A 22,673-nucleotide genomic window follows, 5' to 3' on the forward strand; every position below is an offset into this window, starting at 1 on the left:
TCATAGGTAAAATCCCATCGTGAACCCTGGACCGGTAAATGTCCGAGTAAAAATAAACAGGCGACTTCGAGAGAATAATGACGTATATCTCCGCTATTTTAAGACCCATCAACTTGAAATTTGGCATGAGACTATCTCAGACATTACTTTTTTGAAAAATACATGCATATTGCGAGTATTTAAATTAATGTTAAAACGGGCTTGGCCCCTGTGGAGATAAAAGGGAATATTGCGTATTTATGACTTCATGTCAAAAATTGATTAAAACTAATAATGACCTTAAACGGTCTTTTCATGGCTGTATGAAACACAATCAGATTTCTTAAGAAACCCTATAACCATATTGATCACATTTAGTCGCCTTTTATATGAATATAATGGAAATAGAAGATTCCAGAACAGCTTAATCTCAGTCAGTGCAATTCATTTAACATCAAGCAATGCAATTTGAAACATATATCGGGGATAACAAAGCACTAGAAAGATGGAAATGTACTGAACAGATTACAAATATTTTTATAGCTTAATGTTTTTATTAGTATAATGCCTCTCATTTTACCGTCTTGTTTTGAATATTGGTTGACATGCAAAAATTTCTTCCTACTGGCAGAACTGGTTTTAAATATATTTAAATATGCACCGTAAAACGTGTTATTTATTTAATGTCAGTATGCGATTTATTTCATTGCCCTTTAGTCTATTTAAGAAAATTATGATTTTCATCCAACCAAGGGTGCACTTTTAGCAGTAACGCAGTCATCTGACGTTATATAAAATATACCACACACCCAGGAATACACAAGGTACACATCGTCATCCATCTTGGATATTGCTAGAATAGTCGAATTAGCTCGAAGTTTTGCTTGAACTCGATAGTTAAGTTATTTTTCGATCCTCTCCGATCGTCCTTTTGACATAGATGGTAGAACCAATTAAAAAAGAAAAACAGCTCATGATTACAACTCTAATCAGTAAAATAATTCTTCCCATATTCTGAATCATCGGACAAATGGCTATACTGAGGACTAAAGTTTACATTATAACGTCGTAATTCTATTAATTCTTTCCAAATCTAGTAACATATTCAACAGTCGTCGATTTTGAATTCGATCATCAAAAAAGCTATACTCATGGAATTCGACAACATTTATTACCAATTATAAATTTTAAAACACAATGTGTATATAAAAACATTTACAAATTAAATCCATTTGTAATGCAGTATTAACATTAACACGGAAATCTCTTTGCATAAACAGTTTTTCCTCTCTTTCATCATTAAAAAGAAAAATGTATATAGTCCAATCAACATTTTGCAAAAGTTGTTCCCCTTTGCGGGATCAACCCAAAGGCCCCCTTCATTATGCAACCAAATATTTGGGCGTCCTGTGAAGAAAACTCTTGGAATTTAATTTATTCCTTTAATATGTGGGTAGCACCAACTTAGGGCAATCAAAATTCACAGCGGAAACGGATTTCTAATGTTAAATGACGAAGTTATAACCCTCAAAACAACAAAGGCTAATGTGAGAAATCTATGGGGTGTTCCCCAAAGATGGCGGCCAAGTGAAATAACTGTTGTAAAGTATTGATTGGTCTAATGCAACAGTGATTAACCATAAATCTGACAACGTAGTGAAGACGAAACAAAAGATGATACTGGATAATATTTTTTTTAATATAAGAACACGTAAAATACATACCTGTTAAATACAAAACTGTAATATAATTACATTATGCACTATTATTACTGAAAAAATAATGCAAACAAATCTGTCGCATTGATATGGATTTAAAAAATATTCTAATGATTTACACTTTAAACTTCTTGAAAACTACAATGCAAGTTGTTACTTTTTATTTACTATTGCTAAAAGGAATTTAAATTTTGAAATTTAAGATTTACCACTCCTGAGGCCTCATGGGCGGGAACAAAAAAGGACCACATTTTCTAAAAAAAAAAAAGAATTCATTCCAACACTTGTGGAAAAAACTATGATTAATATATCCACGAACCCCTCTATTATTGTGAATTTCATTGCCCCTGGGTCAGATCCTCAGATCCAAGAACGGGGCCAATATGGCCAACGCTTAATGTAATTTTTTCTCTACTGTAACTCCGATAAATATTGAGAAAAACTAAATTAAAAAATGCATGATTATGATATCCAGAAATTCCTCTACCTAAATTGTGAAATTGAAGGTCATCAGACAGGGGCTTAGGCCCTAAGCGGGGCCAATAGGGCCATAAAGTGAAAACTTATTTAAGAGGGCTCGATGGCTGTAGCCATTTTAGACTGTATTGATCTCCTTGAGAAGGAGAGCTTTATATAAGAATATAGGAAAATACATAAAGTAAAAGGTAAAATAAACGTATGTTTTCTTTACTTCATAATAATAATAACTAAACTAATATTTTAAAATTTTAGGCAGATCTGATGGTTAATTTGTTGACCATCCAGCCTGCTACTATTATGCCCATATTCACACCTATGTTTAAACAAGGTTAAGCTGTAAGAAGGACTCACATTTTTTAAATCTGTTTCACACCTGCTTCTCAGAAGTGAGCTCTTCTCAGAAAAAGGGTAAACCTAAACCTGGTCTAGGGAAGGTTTAAATGTTAAAGATAGTATTATTCTAACTATGGAAGACCACATAGATGGGGTAGAAAGGCTTGAACGTATTGATCAACTGTTTGTTAGACGACCAAGAACTATCCGTGATAGATTAGATCCATTTCTTTTTTATGATGAGGAAGATTTTCTTGTGAAATTCCGTTTTTGTAAACGTGACACTCTCCTTATCATGGACATGCTTGGAAATGATCTAGAACCAAATCAGAGGAAATTGATGTCAGTTTAACCCCTCAACCATCTTTTGATAACGTTAAGATTTTTTGCTACAAGAGCATTTCAGCAAGTGAGTGGGGATTTATTTGGGATTTCACAGTCAAAAATAAGTAGGGTTGTTATAAGAGTTTCCCATGCTTTGGCATCAAGATATAGGAAAGTTATGCAGTTTCCTCAAGGTAACAACCTACGTCAGGTAAAGAGGGGTTTCATGGACATTGGAAGAATTCCCGGAGTAGTTGGTGCAATCGATTGTACCCACATACCAATTCAGTCCCCTAGAGGTAGAAATACAGAAGTTTTCAGAAATAGAAAAGGATTCTTTTCTATAAATGTGCAAGCTATATGTGATCACGAGTGTAATTTCACAAACATTGTAGCTAGATGCCCAGGCAGCACCCATGATAGCAGAATCTTTGAAAACAGTAACATTTGCGCCAGGTTTGAGAGACACGAGATAGACGGAATATTACTGGGTGACAATGGATATCCGCTTCGACAATATTTGATCACACCGTTATTACATTGTAACACTAGACCTGAAATAGTTTTTAACAATGCACATTGTCATTCTCGGGTTAAAATTGAAAATGCCTTTGGAATTTTAAAAAGAATGTTTCCCTGCCTCAGAATAAAGCTCAGCCTAAAACTGCAAAGTGTACTACATGTAATAGTGTCATGTGCAATATTATACAACATGCGTAGAAAGTGGAATGGTCGTTTGCCATTCAATGACGATGCTGATATCAATGACCCCATCGTTCCAGTCCCATTACCACAACGTCCCAATCAGAGGTGACAAGCCATCAGACTGCTTCTAATAAGGCATTTCCAGTAATAAATAAAAATGGAAAAAGGTATCTATATATTTATTTTATTTTTGCAATCTCCATGATATAAATAGCAATTGATTTTCAAAAATTGAACGGCTGCCATATATGTGCACGTGTATTATCATTATTTTGATTGTGATTAGTGTTGTTGTTTCCATCTTTGTTGAAACTAAATTCTTCAAGTTTGCAAATTTTTGCTTCACTATATTGTTTTTTCAAATGAAGTATCTCCATTTTCAGTTGATGTTCTTCTTCGGCCATCTCCAGCATATTTTTCTTTACGTCTTCCTGCTCCACACATTTTCTCTTAGATGCACTTGTGGATTTGGATGAGGACGTGGTCATTGTCTGCGTGCTTACTGTCGCTTGTGACATGGAAGCTTGTGGTTCTGATGCAATCACAACAGGATTTTTTCTGGGGGTTGCTGATTACATGCACTTGATGATGTTGAACCTGGCTATATATTGTTTTCATTATTAAAATAAAATCAGTGAAATACTGTTAATGTCATTTTATAAAGATTTAAAAAATTATAGTTACAAGTATTACAAACAATTGTTTTTGTCTGTAAGTAAAATGCTTACCGACTAGTTGTCTATATCACCATGAAGTTCGGCGTCGTCATCAAATGCATTTTCACAGCTATTAATTTGCTGAGGAATTATTTCTCTAACTGCTGAGGAGAGCTTGTCAATTGTCCCTTCTACAACACCACTACCAGTTTTTGATCTTTCTCTTCTTTCCTTGGCCACAGCAGACTTGCTTCTTGATTTCAAGTTTTCCCATAATGATTTTAGCCGAGTGGATGTCTTGATATTTACACCATTTCTACTGTTAAATTCCTTTGCTAAGTTTTCCCATTCAAAATTTTTCTTGTGGATCATTTTAGCATCAATAGCTTATGGTGTTCCGATGGGGCCACTTCGACCTTCGCACTTTCGCTTTTAGGTCGAAGATGCGAGAGTGCTAAGTTGCGAAGGCGAAAGTGCGAGAGTGCAAGCGAAGGAGTGAAAGTGCGAAGATGCGATGGCGAAGGTGCGAAGGCGAAGGAGCGATACTACTATCGCTCCTTCACCTTCGCACTCTCGCCTTCGCCTTCGCCTTTTTTTTAATAGCATTCAGAAAGTCTCGGTCGATTACACAGAATTTGATGCAGGCACCGTACTCGCCAAGGTTTTCCGATTAATCCATGATATTATTGGTACGCATGCGCTAGGCCATTGTGCTTACTATGGATGTTTATAAATATATTAATGTGTATATGTGACATATATGTTTACCAGTGCTGGCTATGCCTAGTCATTATATACTCCACATAAAATGTAATGTCCGCCATAATGTATACATTTGCACTTCCAGACTCCTGCTACTTACCAGCTGTCTGTTTACCGTGGATCAAACACAATAATATGCATTCTTATTTCATTATGCGACACTCCTTGCTCATGTATGGATTTAAAAGGGGAGAGGGGGTCCGCCTCGGCCCCCCGGAAAATTCAATATTAATAACTTCACACATGCAGTAAAGGGGAGAGAGGGTCCGGATCCCATCCCCCCCCCCCCCCCCCGGAAAATTTTTTATTTTTGATTTTATTAATTATGTATTAATAATTTATTAATTCATGAAGCACTCTTTAAAAAGTGTGAAATTCATGGGACCCTTGGTAAGGTGTTTAGGTCCTCGGGAGGGGCCAATACGGCCATATAATGAAACGTATATAATCTTACAAATCTTCTTTTCTACTTCCACAGAAGGCGGAAATAAACTAAATATGAATTTAATGCATGGTTATGATATCCATGAAATCCTCTACCTAAATTCTGAAATTATGATTCATGGGTGAGGAGTTCGGGCCCTTGGATAAGGCCGATATTGCCGTATACGAAAAACGTTTGAAATAATTTCTTTCCTTCTGCACTTTCACAGTCGTAGGAGACAACTAACTGCGTTGTTATGATATTCACAATGTCTTCTTTAATTATGATTTAGTAACTTTTGTACAGAGTACAGAGTAAAAGAATTAAATTCCTCTGCCTTCACAATACTTTAGAGAGTTAGAAAGCACAAAGGCTATTAAATCTCACAACCCTCTCGGGTATAAAACTTTTATTTTTACACATTGCCAATAATTGATCAGTAAGGCCCTGTATTTTCATTTTACAGAAGAGCTTAAATTTTTTTTTACCGCCTTGGAGCTAGAGTATTGATAATCTTAGTTTCCTCCGACTCTTGCCCCCTTTTATGAATTGATGTTTGCATACATCAAATTGTAACAGCGGGGTTACAGTCAGATGAGGCTCGGATCAGGTGAAGACTACAAATAAAGCTTAAAATGCAAATATGAGGCTTCCTGATAGGTTGATTTACGGGGTGTGGTAATATGGGACCGTCAAGGCCTGTGGTCCTCTTGTTTGTTAGAACGAGAAAAAATACACACTTAACTTGCCACGAAAACTCCCCTTCCCTGTTGTACCAACTTTCTCTGGCATATGGCCTCTGTCTTTGTTCAATGCCTCTAATTTCAATTTAGACTCACAGGTAGATTAGAACCTTGAAGAGAACCATTCCTAGAAATTCCTACCCGGAAAAATCTATATTTTTAATTATGTCCTCTATTGAGAACACAAAGTGCTTTTCATTATTTTTACATCCTTATCTGAGATCTTAAAAAAACCACATTATCCAACGTGTTTTGATCAAAATTTAATATCAAATAATCATTTCATTAGCTTCACAATATAATCATTGGAAAACTAATTTTTCTCCTCAGAACACGGAGAATGTATGAACGGATTTTGAAGAACGAGTTTTAATATGATTAAAGGCTTCAAAGGGAGAAAAAAATTTATGGTATTAAAACTCATGATATTCTCTGGGAAGAAATAGTAAGGAAATAGTTATGATCTCGTTGCAAGCAACGAGGAGGTCTTCTGTCAAATTTAAAGATATGACCATAATTTGATATTCTACGACGAAACATAGTCTGGTTATGGGTCGGAGTCTTAATCGACTTCTATCTCACTTTTCAAAATAGTTCTCCTTTTTGCAAAAAGATACAATATGAACATTCTGGACTCTGTTCTGTGTCTTTGAATAAATTTAACTATATATATATTACAAATTTCATAAAGCAACACATTGCAATAAATATATAGCTAAGGATTCATTCAATCAAAATAGTACATTTTCATGCTTTGCAATATTTTTTTTTAATATCAACCAATTCAATAGAATGCTTACGTGGAACCGCCTTGTCATGAAAGAGTGATCGACTGGAATTAAGGATGTATTTGTTTCACCTCTGCGAATGTGTTCGGAATATTTTCTTTATCGTTGCTAAGTATGTAATAAATTCAGAGGTACTCGTATGAAAGTTCACGAGACTTTACCGAGATCTGTTCAGTTCCTGTGAAACTTCGAGCGGAAGTATAAGTGTTCGGATAATATTCTCAAAAGTACTGGTCGTTTTTCATATCATATCCTACTTTGATTTATGTTAAAACATGACAATCTTTTAAGATGTATGTCTTATTTCACCATACAGCGGTTATTTATATTAAACGATAATATTCAGAAAAGAGTTATCGTTCGTGTTCAACCACGTGTAGAGTGGTTGAAAATATAAACATTGGGTTGCTTAATAAAATCATGGCCATGTTTGATGCTTGTGGTGTGCAATTCCATGTTTTTTAAAAAAAATAATGGGTGTCTGTTTTGCATAAAAACTTAGCATATCGAGCCATTTTTAAGGAACATTCTGCATAAAATAGTATAGTCTGTTTCACTATTGATACTATTACTAGGTCAGGCGCGGATTGCAAATAAATCCTCAGGGAGGATCTCTACTAAACATGTTAATTGTTGCAACAAACAAAACTATTTTTTGTATTGTCACATTTATTTCTAGAACACATTTTATCCATTAATTAATGAAGATAAAGTTTAAAATCAATAAACCTCTAGATTTTATATTTGATTACAAGTACCTAGATTCTGTGAAATAGACTATAAACACGAGGCACGATTTTACAGCGAAATTGAAAGGGTCAAATAAAACCACGTGGTCTAAAATTTAAATGACAATAACATTCGCAGGGGTGTGTTTGCTCCCAGGTAAGAAATACCTGGAAAACATTTGAGTTTAAATGCCGACTCTTTACTGATCACTTGACATGACTGAAATACTGTATGTTTGAATAATTTACCAGAAAATCCAAAACAAAGTGAGATTATTTTTTTTAATAACGAATAACATTCTGCACTTATTGCGTTTTCTAACCAATACTCATTTGTGCGACATTTTCACATAATTTATAGTATTCAAACCACTTCGATCTAAATCTTTGTTTTGTCACTTCGAATAGAATCTGGGAGATACTAATCTGTAATAGTTACAAACCGGATCTGTAAACCGGTAGATTAAATATGAATTCGGAACTAAAATACATTTCATTTTCTCCGTATGAAGTACAAAACATTTCTCTAGCGTTGTAATTATATAATTTCCCTAGGCATTCTGAAATGTATTTATAAATACATTGCCTTTAAAACTCCAAAGATTAATTTTTAAAAAAATCATTTAGTTAAAGAATATGAAAAGTTAAAACAATACTCGTTTTGATAGTGACAAAATGGTGGATGTTACTATAAAGTATTGTTTGTATAATGTCTTAAAGGGGCATGGTCACGATTTTGTTTAAAAAAAAAATCCCGTTTTAATTTTTACAATGCTTCAGAAAGGCATTTTTAATAGGCAACAAAAATTTGAGTGTCATTTGTTGAGTTATAAGCGAGTTACAGAGCTATGTAAACAAAGCGTTTGTTCACATTTTGAACGTTGAAGTAAAAATTCCAGTTTTAAACCTAAAACGAATGTGTTAAACGTTAGGAACTGCTTATCTATGCTTAAAATAAATTAAAAGATACACAAATAAGCTGGGAAAAGGTTTTTAATTTGGTATATTGAACCTATGTAAACAAAACAGGGCACGAGCCTTGTTTACATGACAGAGAATTGTGAGCCCCATATCTTGCTTGTGACTCTACGAATGACTCTCAAATTTTATTTGATCATTAGAAGCATTGTAAATAATTAAAAAACAAGATATCTGTGAGCCAATGCTCACTAGTGATACCCCCGCTCTGATGTGAATATGCAAAATAAGCAAAGTCGACATTTAACAGAAAGCTGGCATCCGATTGGTACAGAAATATATCCCACAATATGGCATGCCTAAACAAATAGTGTATTAAAATTTCAAGCATCTGCGATAAATAGCTGCTGAGAAATCTTTGAGGAAAATTTGTTTGAAAATTTTGGCTAAAATAAACAAAGTACTCATTTAACAGGAAGATGACGTCCGATTGGTACAAAAATATATCCCACGATATGGCATGCCTTAACAAACACTGTGTAAAAATTTCAAGCATCTCGGATAAATAGCTGCTGAGAAATCTTTGACGGAAATTTGTTTGAAAATTTTGGCAAAAAATAAACAAAGTCATTATTTAACAGGAAGTTGACCTTCGATTGATACAAAAATATATCCCACAATATGGCATGCCAAAACAAATAGTGTGTTAAAATTTCAAGCATCTGCGATAAATAGTTGCTGAGAATTCTTTGACGGAAATTTGTTTGAAAATTTTGGCAAAAAATAAGCAGTCGTCATTTAACAGGAAGTTGACGTCCGATTGATACAAAAATAAATCCCACGATATGGCATGCCTATACAAATAGTGTGTTTAAATTTCAAGCATCTGCGATAAATAGTTGCTGAGAATACTTTGACGGAAATTTGTTTGAAAATTTTTGCTAAAAATAAACAAAGTCGTCATTTAACAGGAAGTTGAAGTCTGATTGGTACAAAAACATATCCCACGATATGGCATGCCTATACAAATACTGTGCAAAAATTTCAAGCATCTGCGATAAACAGTTGCTGAGAAAACTTTGACGAAAATTTGTTTGAAAATTTTGGTTAAAAAATAAGCAAAGTCGTCATTAAACAGGAAGTTGACGTCCGATTGGTACAAAAATATATCCCACGATATGGCATGCCTTAACAAACACTGTGCAAAAATTTCAAGCATCTGCGATAAATAGTTGCTGAGAGAAATGCGACAGAAATTTTTGTTACGGACGGACAGACAGACAGATGGACAGACAGACGGACGGACAGACAGACACACAAGGGTAAAACAGTATACCCCCTCTCCTTCGGAGCGGGGGTATAATAAAAATAGAATTTGACCAAAATCGTGACCATGCCCCTTTAAATAGTTTATCATTTTCTTAAACACACTACATTAGAAGATAGATTATGACACACAACTTGTATTGCAACAGTTATATTTAATCAAATACAATATACTTACACATCCTTTTTTAAGGTTTGGAATTAAAGTTTATGTTAAATGTATTACCGCTTCAAATCTTCTAGTTACGCATGATGATTGGCGAAGATAATAATAAATTTCTAAGAGGACGTCGAAGAGTACTGCCAAGTACTTTTAATTTATTTTGGAAGATATATAAAATTTGATTATTGAACTTGAAATGAAGGATGCCAAGGTATAAGCTATTACATTAATTAAAAACTCAAATCATCACCCTATCTGAATATGAACTGTTAAGTACCAAGCAAATTTCACTTTAAGATGAATAATGTCATTGATAAAAAGTTGACAGATCTAACAAATCCAAATGACTCAATGAATACACGGTAATTGATTAGATTTTCTCAGGTAAACTGCATCGCTCGTTTGCTGGAAAAAATTAATTTTCAAACTTGTACTGCAAATTGTTTTCCCCTTTAATGTTGTTTGTATAGGAGCATTTGTATTAGCACAGACCTGTCGATTATCAGACCATAGTATTTTCAATTAGTCTGTTGCTTTTATACAATCTAACAAAGGGGTCAAATTTCTGGAAAAATCTATTGCTTCTTCTACAAAGTCCCATTTCGCTTCTCTGATCTTAAGGGTGACACGACTTCTGCTGGCTTTGTAAAGTTTCCAGTCGTCCGCTGATTTGGATCGTAAGGCTCTTTCGTTTAGATATTCTCGATTGTGAATTTCCTTCAAAATTTCTTCAGTTAACAACTCCTCTGAATTGACATTTGTTCTCCGTTCTTTAAAGGGTAGATGTTTGTCTACTACTTTGAACATTTCTGTCATAAAATCGTTCCACATGATTTACGTCACTCAATTTCTTAATTTCATTCCACTCTACCGCGCGGAGATCTTTATGGAATCGGTCCTCATCTAAATTCCAGAAACTGCGAAACTTTATATTAACATGACAATTGGTACCACATTTTATTTTCCCTCTACCGCATAAACTAAATGGTGGTCACTTATACCCATACGTATTACGCCGGATTTGCACATATCCCCAGGTTCGGACACATAGATATGGTCAATGAGGGTGCTGGAATCTTTTGTTACTCTAGTGGCCTCTTTTATTATTTGAGATAACCAATGCGTTTCCATAACTTTTAAATTTGAGTTTTTATTTTCATCAACATAAAAATCGCCCATAGTAGTAGTTAATGACTCCACATGTTTTTCAAAATGTTCAAACAGTATTGTTGACTATGAACAACTACACAAGTAAATGTAGGAGAGTTGCCGATTTTTAAATATAAGTTTAAAACGTCAATATCATCATGCTGTCGGACATCGGTAATCTGAAATTTATTTTTAATTAATACAACAATTCCTCCATCGCGCCTGTCGCGATCACGCCTTACCAGCCTATATCCATTGATTGATAAATTCAGAATCAGATATACTATTGTCAATTTTACTCTCAGTAACTGCAAACACATCAAATAAACTCTTCCGTAATATAATTTTAATTTGGTCTAATTTGCTAAATAAACCACATACATTCAAGTGCCCAAAAGAAATGCCTTTCGGTAATGACTGGATAAGATTTTCAGCTGATTTTTCAAGATCATAGTTCATCGATATATTTTCAATACAGGAATCACAAATCCATTCTGAAATACATGTATCAGGAAAGTTAGTAAAGACCTGAATGACATGAAATTTTATATAATTGATATAGTTGAATTTGTATGTTTATATTTCCTTATGAAATGTGGTCGAAAAATATCGTGAAATGACATCCCTATCAATTATTTACACGAAAGACCTGAAAATTTGAAATGACCTTCAAATTTGAGCTAACTTGATTTATTTATAATTCTTTCGAGAACCTCATGCAATATAAAATTAAACCTTTTGATTTTTTTTCTTCTCATATTACACTAGAAGGACCAAGACCAAAGGAAAGAAGAAAGAGGGACCCTTTTTTGGGGTTCAAAGTTCATAACAAAAATATTTCGACAAAACTTTTCAAGGTTTTTTCATAAACAAAGAAACAAAAATTGTTACATTATTCTTGAAAAGCAACCTTTCTGACTGTTTCCTTTTTGTTTTTGTTAGCCCCATTTTAGAAATTAAAAGGCTCACATGCCATAACGGTCACCTGAGCACAATAGCCCGTAGATGGACTTGTAATGGAATCTTGCGTTTGCATTTAAATCTTCATTTTGGTGTCTAAATCCTTTATCGAGACTCATCTGACGGTTACCCCACCTTTCATTATTTGATGTTTGCAAACATTAATTCATATGAGGGTACAAGAGTCGAAATAATCTCGGATTATTTATATCCTAGCTCCAGGAACTAATCAAAGTACTGATAGTACTGAAAAGCGCTAAGCCGGGAAGAAAGTGTTTAAAATATATCGATTGATATGAAAATACATGTAAAGAATCATATTGTTCGTAATTGAAAAAAAATGCACTTAATATGTAAAATTGAAATTTATAATTTACAATTATATAACAATTTGCCTTAAAGCATGTTTAAAAAGAGAATGCTTGATTTTAAAATTTTAGCAATTTCTGGAAATCGAGATTATTTGTAGTAATTTTATAATGATATTGCTAGTTAGTTTTAAACAGATTTCGCTACTGTTTAGCGGAGCTTCAGAGTGCATGCTTCTTGTAAAATTAGATTGTCGCCAATATCAACGATCAAATGATGATTAATATTTATTTAATAGTATGTTTATTTGCTAATTTTCATCATTTCTTTGTTTTTACATCTGACAACTTCCAAACAAAAAAAAGATGAACACTGCAAAATGCAGTGACAAATTACGATACCAATATTATTCCAAAATAGAAAGCCAAAAAGTTTTGACAAAAGTAAGATAATACTAATCGGATTAAAGATCTTCCTTGCAGGGAATGCTACTTATTTTTCAAAATATAAGCTTTGGTATTCGAACAATATTTCCAGCCTTATTTAACAATACGCCATGCAAAGACCCCTAATGAATAAACATTATTAGATGTTAGAATATCAAAATTGAGTCGCTTCTTTTCATTTTAGGATCAACTAGACGGTCTCTTCTGGGGTATATTTTAGGGTATATCATTGGATTTAATGAAGTCTAGCTCGCATCTCATCAGACGTAAAAAGTATCGTGTTTTTTAACAAGCATTATTAAAAGGATATTATCATGGACACCTATGCAGATGTCACAACAATATTTCACCTTAGGTTTACGTCAAAACCTAGCTGAGGCAAAACCATTCGAATTCTTCTTCGAATTGGGCCGTTTCCGCCTGCGACAGGGGCTACCTTTTTATGAGATGAAAAAAAAACAGGTATGTGTAAGATGTCTGACTATTCACGTTCTGTAATAATGAGAGCTAGTTCATTTTTGTGATGTGTGTTGTTTTTTTAATGGGAAGAGGGGTGATATGTTCTTGGCTTGCGGTCTTGTGGTTTTCAAGCACACGTGTAACTTCGACGTAAACAAACTCCCGTTCCTTGCTGGATGTACCTGTGTTTTTGCTTCTAAATTGTAGAAGCTTTGATTTAAAAAATGTCCAAAGGATTTTCGCAGAAGTTCGTTTTGAATTTATAATTTGTATCTAAAGATGCGCATTTATGGTAGGGATATATAGTAAACTTGAATACTGTAGTGACACCTGCAATATATACGAGGTCTGCCGGAGAGGTCCGAAAAGTTGCCATTGGATGGAAGAACTGTTTTCACCAGCGTATCAGAGGTCGTATTAAAGAAAACTCGAAGCCATGTGATAGGGAACGGGTTCTTTTTAGAAAAAGTGAACTCAGGTAGAAAACTTTTAGTTTTTTTTTCGACGTTATCAAGCAATATTAAATTGGCAAGGTTTCATTTCATATATACTAATATAATGGGTACAGTTATCACATGATACGCGAATTTATTTTAATATATATAATAGTTATATCTAATTCATAGCAATGTTGAATCTTACAAATCACTTTCAATTTTTACTGTTACATGTACTAAGTGTTTTTATTACTGCGTAATTTGTCAATACTGCACATTAATTAGATCATTAATAAAATCATATTTGCAAATTAAAAGAGGTTAGCTGGTATCACTTTATAAAAATTATTACTTATATTTACTGTAGTATTTCAAGTAACTCGACAGTTATTTTTTTTTTTTATATAATAATCAAATCATTGGTTTTGGAAAATTATAATATTACATATCAATGTAAATTGATAAAACAAGAGGCCCAGGGACAACATCGCTCACCTGAGCAACAATTGCCTTAATTCTGATCAAATTAGCATTACAGTATCAAAATATCTTGACAACTAAGTACAGTAGATCTTGCTAAAAAAATTGAAAATCTGCCAATTTTTATCCACCTCTTTCTTTTGGTAAATACCAAGCCCCTTTTGTTGTTGTACCTGTAAGATGATTTTCTCTTTTCCTATATACCCCCCCCCCAATTTGTTGCCCCACTTTTCTCTAGGGTATCATGGTTTCATCAAACTTATATCTGCAAACCTGTGCTTTCACACTAAGTACTGAGTTTTTGACCGAAAAAGTTTCCCAGAATATTTTTAAAGATTTTCTCTATGTTAAAATTTAAACCGCCATCACGGCCCCGCCCTACCACTAGGGACTGTGATTATGAATTTACACTACCCGTGGATGTCTCTACACAAGTTCAAGCTTTTCTGGCCAAATGGTCTTTAAAAAGAAGAATTTAAAAGATTTTCTCTATATATTCCTATGTAAAACTTCATCCCCCAATTGTGGCCCCACCCTACCCCCAGGGATCTTGATTTGAACAAACTTGAATCTACACTACCTGAGGATGCTTCCATTCAAATTTGAGCTTTCTGGCCTAATAGTTTTTGAGGAGGAGATTTTTAATATATATTCCTATGTAAAACTTGATCCCCCCATATTGGCCCCACCCTACCCCCGGGGACCATGATTTGAACAAACTTGAATCTACACTATCTGAGGATGCTTCCACTCAAATTTGAGCTTTCCTGGCCTTATAGTTTTTGAGAAGAAGATTTTTAAAGATTTTCTCTATATATTCCTATGTAAAACTTGATCCCCCAATTGTGACCCCACCCTACCCCCGGCGACCATGATTTGAACAAATTTGAATCTACACTACCTGTGAATGCTCCCATTTTAATTTGAGCTTTTCTGGCCCAAGAGTTTTTGAGAAGAAGATTTTTAAAGATTTTCTCTATATATTCCTATGTAAAACTTGATCCCCCAATTGTGGCCCCACCCTACCCCCAGGGATCATGATTTGAACAAATTTGAATCTACACTACCTGTGGATGCTTCCATTTTAATTTGAGCTTTCCTGACCCAATAGTTTTTGAGAAGAAGATTTTTAAAGATTTTCTCTATATATTGCTATGTAAAACTTGATCCCCTTCTTGTGGCCCCTCCCTACCCCCGGGGACCATGATTTGAACAAACTTGAATCTACACTACCTGAGGATGCCTCCACACAAGTTTTAGCTTTTCAGGCCAAATAGTTTTTGAGAAGAAGATTTTAGAAAAATACCAACAAATTTTCAATAATTCTCAATTATCTCCCCTTTAAAGAGGGCGTGACCCTTCATTTGAACAAACTTGAATCCCCTTTACCTAGTGGTGCTTTGTGCCAAATTTGGTTGAAATCTGCCCAGTGGTTCTTAAGAAGAAGATGAAAATGTGAAAAGTTAACGACGACAACGACGACGACAACGACAACGACAGACAACGGACAAATTGTGATCAGAAAAGCTCACTTGAGCCTTTGGCTCAGGTGAGCTAAAAATAATAAATAATGAAATATTGCATACAGAAAATGAAGCCTAAAATAATGTTAATAAAAAGCAACTCAAATTATTGTGGAAAAGGTGTTAATCAAAAAATGTTGTATAAAAAATTCTGCATTTTTATATAAAACACCAATGGTGTTCATAACTGTAACATATTACATTTAAAAACACTCAAAACCTATTGATGTTGTAGAATTATTATTAATAAACACCTAAAATATAACATCATTTTTGCTCTCGAAATAAATCATCATGATATGGCTTTTGGAGCACCCGTATCTGATATATAATAGGCATTTAAATAAAACTTATTGTTAATTTAATATATACTGGTAGAACAAATGCATCTGCATGCAGGATAAGTTATAGTTACATGATGACACGAGAGCATGTACGGAATATATCGCCTCACTTTTTGGCACGAGGGGGCGGAGCCCCCGAGTGTCAAAAGGTGAGGCGATATATTCCGTACATGCTCGAGCTGTCAATCATGTAACTGATTTGTCCAATGGTTTTGGCACATTTTCCCGCCATCCGGTGATATTTTCACTTTTTCCCGCTCTCTGGTACAAATTAAATGCGCAGTTTCAGAAATTCGGTGGAGGAAGATGGACGTACTCGGCGACTCCGATGACTTGATTTTAAGCCAAGCGCTTGAATCTTTTGAAAACTTTGATGAATTGGAAGAAAAAGATGTTGAATTTGGAAACTTTACTTTCGACGTTGATGAATTTTTAAAGGAGTTAGAAAAACAGGATAACATTAAAACTGAACAATATGACGTCAGAATCGACCCTCCGGAACGTTTCGGCAAACCAGTGAATTCTACAGAAATAAAGGAGCTTCACAAAAGTCAGGAAAGTACCAATACACGACGCAATACATCTTTGGGAGTTAAAGTTTTTGACGACTGGCGAAAATCGAGAAACGCTAATTCAGGTTTAGAAATGCAACTTCCTGATTTACTATCGTGCAGCTCACAAGATTTAGACCATATTTTGTCCTGCTTTGTGATCGAGTGCCGCAGGGCTGATGGTAGTCCATATCCACCTAAAACCTTGTACCAGTTGTGTGCTGCTATTTTAAGATTTATGCGAGATAAAGAAATCGACTTAAATTTTCTTGACGGTAAAGATATGCGTTTTCGGAATTTCCGCAAAACATTAGATGCCCGAATGAAACAACTCGCCACGGAGGGAATAGGTGTGACAATTCGACAGGCGGATCCAATTTCCCCCGAAATGGAGAACGCGTTATGGGAAGGCGGACATCTGGGTATGAAAACTTCAGTTGCACTTACCAACACAATATTCTTCTACAACTGTAAATTATTTGGGCTCAGAGGTCTTGATGAACATCGTTCATTAGTGACGGAGCAGTTCAAGCTCGACAAGATTAGTGACAAAATGTTTATTACATTTTACGGTCGTACTTCCAAGAACTTTGCGGGGGGATTAAATCAGCGAAACCTAACTGCCAAGGAAGTAAAACACGACTGTGGACCCGACGGACCTCGGAATTTATTTCATGTGTACCAAACTTACATTGACATGGTTGGACCGGGAAGCATGTACCGTCGTCCATTAGCAGGTGAGGGACTGAAGTATTCCAAGCAGGTCATGGGAGTAAACAAACTCGGGAAAATCATCAAGGATATGTGTAGTGGGGCTGGCTTCCATGGGAATTTCTCCAACCATTCGGGCAAACGAACATGTGCTACAAATCTATTTCAATCAGGTAATATTTATCTCTCTCTCTCTCTCTCTCTCTCTGGCGTAGTTTTTTAATTTTCTTTTGTATTCATAAATTTTTATTTGTCAGGAATAGAGGAACAGCTTGTAATGTCCAGAACAGGACACGGAAGCACGGCAGTTCGGAACTACAAACGACCAAGCCAGGAACAACTTAGTGCAGTAAGCATGGCGCTAAATCCACCGAAATTGGGCTCGGAAGAAAACGAATGCGCGGCAGAATTCGAAGCCAATAAAAGCAAACTTCCAAAGTTAATGGTTGATCCAATGCGCACCCCAATGATCAACATTACAAACTGTAATGTCCATATTTTTGATGCAGGAAACAAGTAGGCCTAATGTGTATATTGATCACGTAACATTTTAAAGAACTGTTCAGTTTTTGTTTCAAACTGTTAAAGAAACAGAACATTTCAATTTTAAATTTTCATTTTTTTTTTCATGTTTACAATTTGTTGAATAAAGTTTGTTGCCAGTATTGTGTGTTTTCTTTAGCCAATCGCCATGAGGGGGCGTATCTAATTAGTATGCAAAAATATCACATATGTGATATTCAAATAACAAAATTGTATGCGATATATCAGTCGAGAAACATCAAAGAAAAAACACCGCACCATTGGACAACTTCAATTTAAATAAGTTTTGCCTACTGCAAAGTTATGATATTTCAAGAGTACGTCATCTGCAGGGTACGACCTCCCAGCATCCGCCAGTAGGTGGCGGTATATAGGAAACGCGAAAACGAAAGTGGAAGTAGGTTTAGAAATCTGGCGACAAAAAAGCGCTGCAGCTATGCTTAGCGCTTTAAAAATTGTATACTTTTGGTAAAAAGATACCTGCATGCCTTAAAGGGACTTGGACACGATTTGACTTAAAATTTTCAAATTTTATTTTTCCATTTTCATTGTTTATAATGATAAATATAGATGTTTTTAATGCTATGTCAAAATTTGAAAGTCAAATATCAAGTTATTAGCAAGATACAGAGTTCATAATTCTTTGTTTTGTAAACAAAGCTCGAATATTGTCATTTTTTACATATGTGTTGTATTGATGTAAGTTTCATTAAAAAGTATCTTTCTTTTGTTGATACTAGTATTTATGAAGATATTGAGTTAGTTATACCCGCACTTTCTAAAGAAAGTTCGGGTATATTGTTGTTACCCTGTCACGTTTTACTTTCTCAAACTGCACTTACATCTTATAAACCAGCAAACTGAACTCTTGGAGTTTGATTTGGGGTATCTCGTTGTTTTGTAAAAAGGTTTCAAAAATTCTCTGTTAGTCCTGGGGGTCAAATAATTGGTAAAAAATGACGTTTTTTCACAAAAAACCTTCTTCCTCGAACTCCTCCTACATTTTCAACAGTAGACAAATCATCTCTTGGAATGGATCACAGGCAGTGACCCCCTTGCTCGTTACAATACACAAACTTTATACGAAATTGTTTATACGGGGTCAATATGGGGTCTACTCAATAGTGCAAGTCTGACAAATGAAAAAAATAACTTTTGCAATTAAAAATGACAGAAACTTTACAAATGCGATAGGATAGGTAACAATGATAAGCTTATTTAAATATTAAAAGATGATGATACAGTATGCTGTCAAAGGGAGATCACATTTAGAAAGTGAAAGTAAAACTTATGTATGCTGGCATCTCATTATATTCCGTGCTACTGCTACTACGTACATGTATTATGCTTATATTGGTCAACATCATAATGATAATCCAATTAAAGCACAGTAATGAATTCCTTCAGCTGATCTTAACCCATCCTTTTCTGCATATGGAAAACACATACATGTATGTATACACGTGAAACCATCTAATCGAAGAGCTGTGTAAAACTAGTATCCGCTAATGAGACCTGCAGACCTGTGTTGTGTACGTAACTTCAGACAAAGATCAGTTATTTATAACATGCATGTATTTTTATGACCTATTCTTCAAAACCCCCTGCACTATTTTATTTGGTAAATAACAGCTTTAAGGTGGTGCAGGACACCTGCATATTGTGATGTATACCTCCTATTGAGATAAACAATAAAGTATAAATATTAATTAAATATTCACCCCCCAAATAATGTTACCTAACATTGAAGCGCAATGGGTTAGAGCGTTTACATGTCTGAAGGAGCATTGTGGTCCAAGGTGTATTTTTGGTAATTTTACTATTGATATAAATGGATTTTTATTGGGAGGGGGGAGGGGATCTGGACCCCTCACTCCCACCCTACTCTAAATATGTGCACACGATGATGTACATGTAGGCACACAGAAGCAAATCTAAAACCGGCAACCGCCACGGGGAGGGAGGCATTGTTAAATTTTTAATTTTGTTTGTAATAATTATATTGACCATTATACTTTCTATGACATGAAACGTTAAGATTATTGATTAACTGAAAATTCACTGCAAACAGTTCAACCCCAAATTGCACATAAAGTGCTGCTCATGTGTATTATATGGGAAGGGATCTCATCCTTTAATTATGAAATTTATAATTTTAAAATGTATTACCGGAGCTTGCATGTGGCCTTCATTTTTCATCAAACTGGTACACACCAGTGTTATTTAGGGGCAAACACTTGGTGCGGGTATTACTGTCTAATGACAGCATCTAGTTCAATTTGTGTTTTACATGTCATTTTGTCTAAAATGGTAAATCTCTACATTACATATTTTGTAAACAGCTATACGACTCGAGCTTTATTTACATAACAACCAATTCTTACCTCTGTATCTTGCTTGTAACTTGACTTTAACATTCAATATTTTGGTCAATCATTTAATATTCACCAGTAAACTATTTTATACATAAAAAAAAGAAATACATTTTTTGATCTCAAATCGTGTCCAAGTCCCTTTTAATGGTTGCTTGTCAATAGGTAAAATGAAAGTCTGTATGCGAGAATGTTGTGATATTTAATAGCCTTGGCGCACTTTTGTGATTAAAACTTTACTTTTTAATCCTCATAAGCTATCAAAGTATTTTGAAGGCAAAGGAATTTAAGGCTACTGTATACAATAAGTTACATTATCACAAATTGAGAAGAGGACATTATAGACATAAAAAACAATTCATTTTATAAATTGTCAGAAGAGAATAGAATACAATTTTTAAAATTTTCACTATGGGGCCATTTTTTTCCTATCCAAGGGCATTAACACCTGACCCAGAGGTCATAAATTTTTCAATTTGAATAAAGGGCTTCATGGGCATCTTAAACGTGCACTCATTTTTTTTTATATTTCAGCGGTAGAAGTAGAAGTAATTTTCTTAGATTAAATACATTTTCATTATATGTTCCCGCCTTCGGGGCAGTAATTTGTAGATCATGGGCCTTAAATTCCACATTTAGGTAGAAAACTTCATTGACATCATACATGTAAGCATGCATTCAGTTTATCACCCTCTACTTTGGAAGCACAGAAGAATGTTTTCTTAGATTTAATATATATTTACTATGTGACAATATCGGTCCTGTCTTTTGGCCCGAACCTCTAAATTTACATGTACATGTATGTAGAGGGCTTCATGAATATCATTATCATGCATTAAAATTTAATTTATTTTACTATATGGCCATATTTGCCCCAATCTTGACCCAGGGGCCACGAATTTCACAAGTTGGGTACAGGGTTTTATGACCATGACCATTATAATTAATTTGGTAGAGGGCTTGATGGACACCATAACCATAAATTTGTTTTTTTCTTATGTGTGCCTCTTTTGCAGCATATTTGTCCCCGTCCATGAGACCCTGAGGCAAGGTCATGAATTTTACAATTTAGATTCCTCTATCATAGAGATACTTCAAACCAAATTGGTAACAACTTGCTTTCTTGTTTTCAAGAAGTTGAAAATATGCAATTGTTAATGGTGGTACGCGACGACGGGCAAAGAATGGCAGTAGGTCACCTAAAAAAACAAAACAATTTTTAAAAGAAAAAGGTTTTTCAGAATTTAATAATTCTCCTCTTAAGGATACAGAATGCACAAATCTAACTGAAGAAAAAATGAAGTACGTAAAACTACAGTATGACTGCCTAGTAGATAATTTTGAAAATATTGAAACAATAGGTGAATATACTATCCAATTTAATATAAGTTACAAATCTTTAATCCACTATTAATGGAAATCAGATGGAAATCGATCTCTATTTAACTTACAAGAATAGGAAAACATCAAAATTAGAAAAGCAATTAGAGAGTTCGATTCTGGAAAAGAATTTTACAGTAGAATCTAAAAAAAATTAATAAATAAAAAAATTGAATATGAACTTCTCAGTCAATGCATTGGCTCAAAAAGTTAATAATTACAAGAAGGTGAAAAACCATAAAAAATTTTCATTCGGCGTGATTCTAGGAATTTTTCCAGCAAAATTGTACCAAAATTCAAAAAGAAGATGAGAGAGATTGAAAACCTCAACAAAAAAGGTAGAATATTGTATTATTGACTATTTGCTCCAAGCTGTCTTAATATATTTTACAAAAAAAGATAAGGATGTAAGGATATGTACTGTGTACTTATCAATTTGAAAATTTTACAAATAATGAATTAGCAGCAATAATGTAGCCCTCTCCGATTTTTTTATATCTGATGTTTACTGGAGAGGGCTACAATTCCACAGGATCTCCGTAATGGTGCAAAATTAATTTTTTAATGCCGCTGACTTCGGTTTGAAAAGATCGATTTTATATTTGACTTCCTTTAGTTATAATGATTTTTTAATTCAGGTTGAACAAATTAACCGTATAAAAATCAAAACCAGATAAAACACATCAGCATGTTTATCAGTCGTCTTTTTCAACAGCCATAACAGTTCTCGCGTGATTTTATGGGATGTACACTTGGAGTTTTGATGGTCTTGATAACGCGAATGTCAGTGTAAATAATCGATCTTACCTCGTTATATCACTAAAACATCATTTAAGGAAATGGTATATAATGGAAAATTCATACTTACCGCGTTAATTATGTTTAAATTAGGGGAATTCCTATATTCACTTCAAGATCCGCTCCTGAATTCTCATTGGCTGTCCCAAAATAAAACCGGTCAA

At 34.4% G+C, this 22,673-nt stretch overlaps 1 protein-coding gene and 1 pseudogene across 1 annotated transcript; both read left to right on the top strand.

The window, feature by feature from the left end:
* Positions 1 to 2,643: 2,643 nt before the first annotated feature.
* Positions 2,644 to 3,648, top strand: LOC128164946 (putative nuclease HARBI1; annotated as a pseudogene).
* Positions 3,649 to 16,294: 12,646 nt separating this feature from the next.
* LOC128165571 (zinc finger MYM-type protein 3-like) lies at positions 16,295 to 18,217 on the top strand. The gene is made up of 2 exons (XM_052830235.1): positions 16,295 to 17,589; positions 17,674 to 18,217. The coding sequence occupies exons 1-2, from the start codon at positions 16,461 to 16,463 to the stop codon at positions 17,934 to 17,936; spliced, it is 1,392 nt and encodes a 463-aa protein (XP_052686195.1). The 5' UTR covers positions 16,295 to 16,460; the 3' UTR covers positions 17,937 to 18,217.
* Positions 18,218 to 22,673: the final 4,456 nt, after the last annotated feature.

This window comes from Crassostrea angulata, chromosome 10, assembly GCF_025612915.1.
Source record: "Crassostrea angulata isolate pt1a10 chromosome 10, ASM2561291v2, whole genome shotgun sequence".
Classification (NCBI taxonomy): Eukaryota; Metazoa; Mollusca; class Bivalvia; order Ostreida; family Ostreidae; genus Magallana; species Magallana angulata.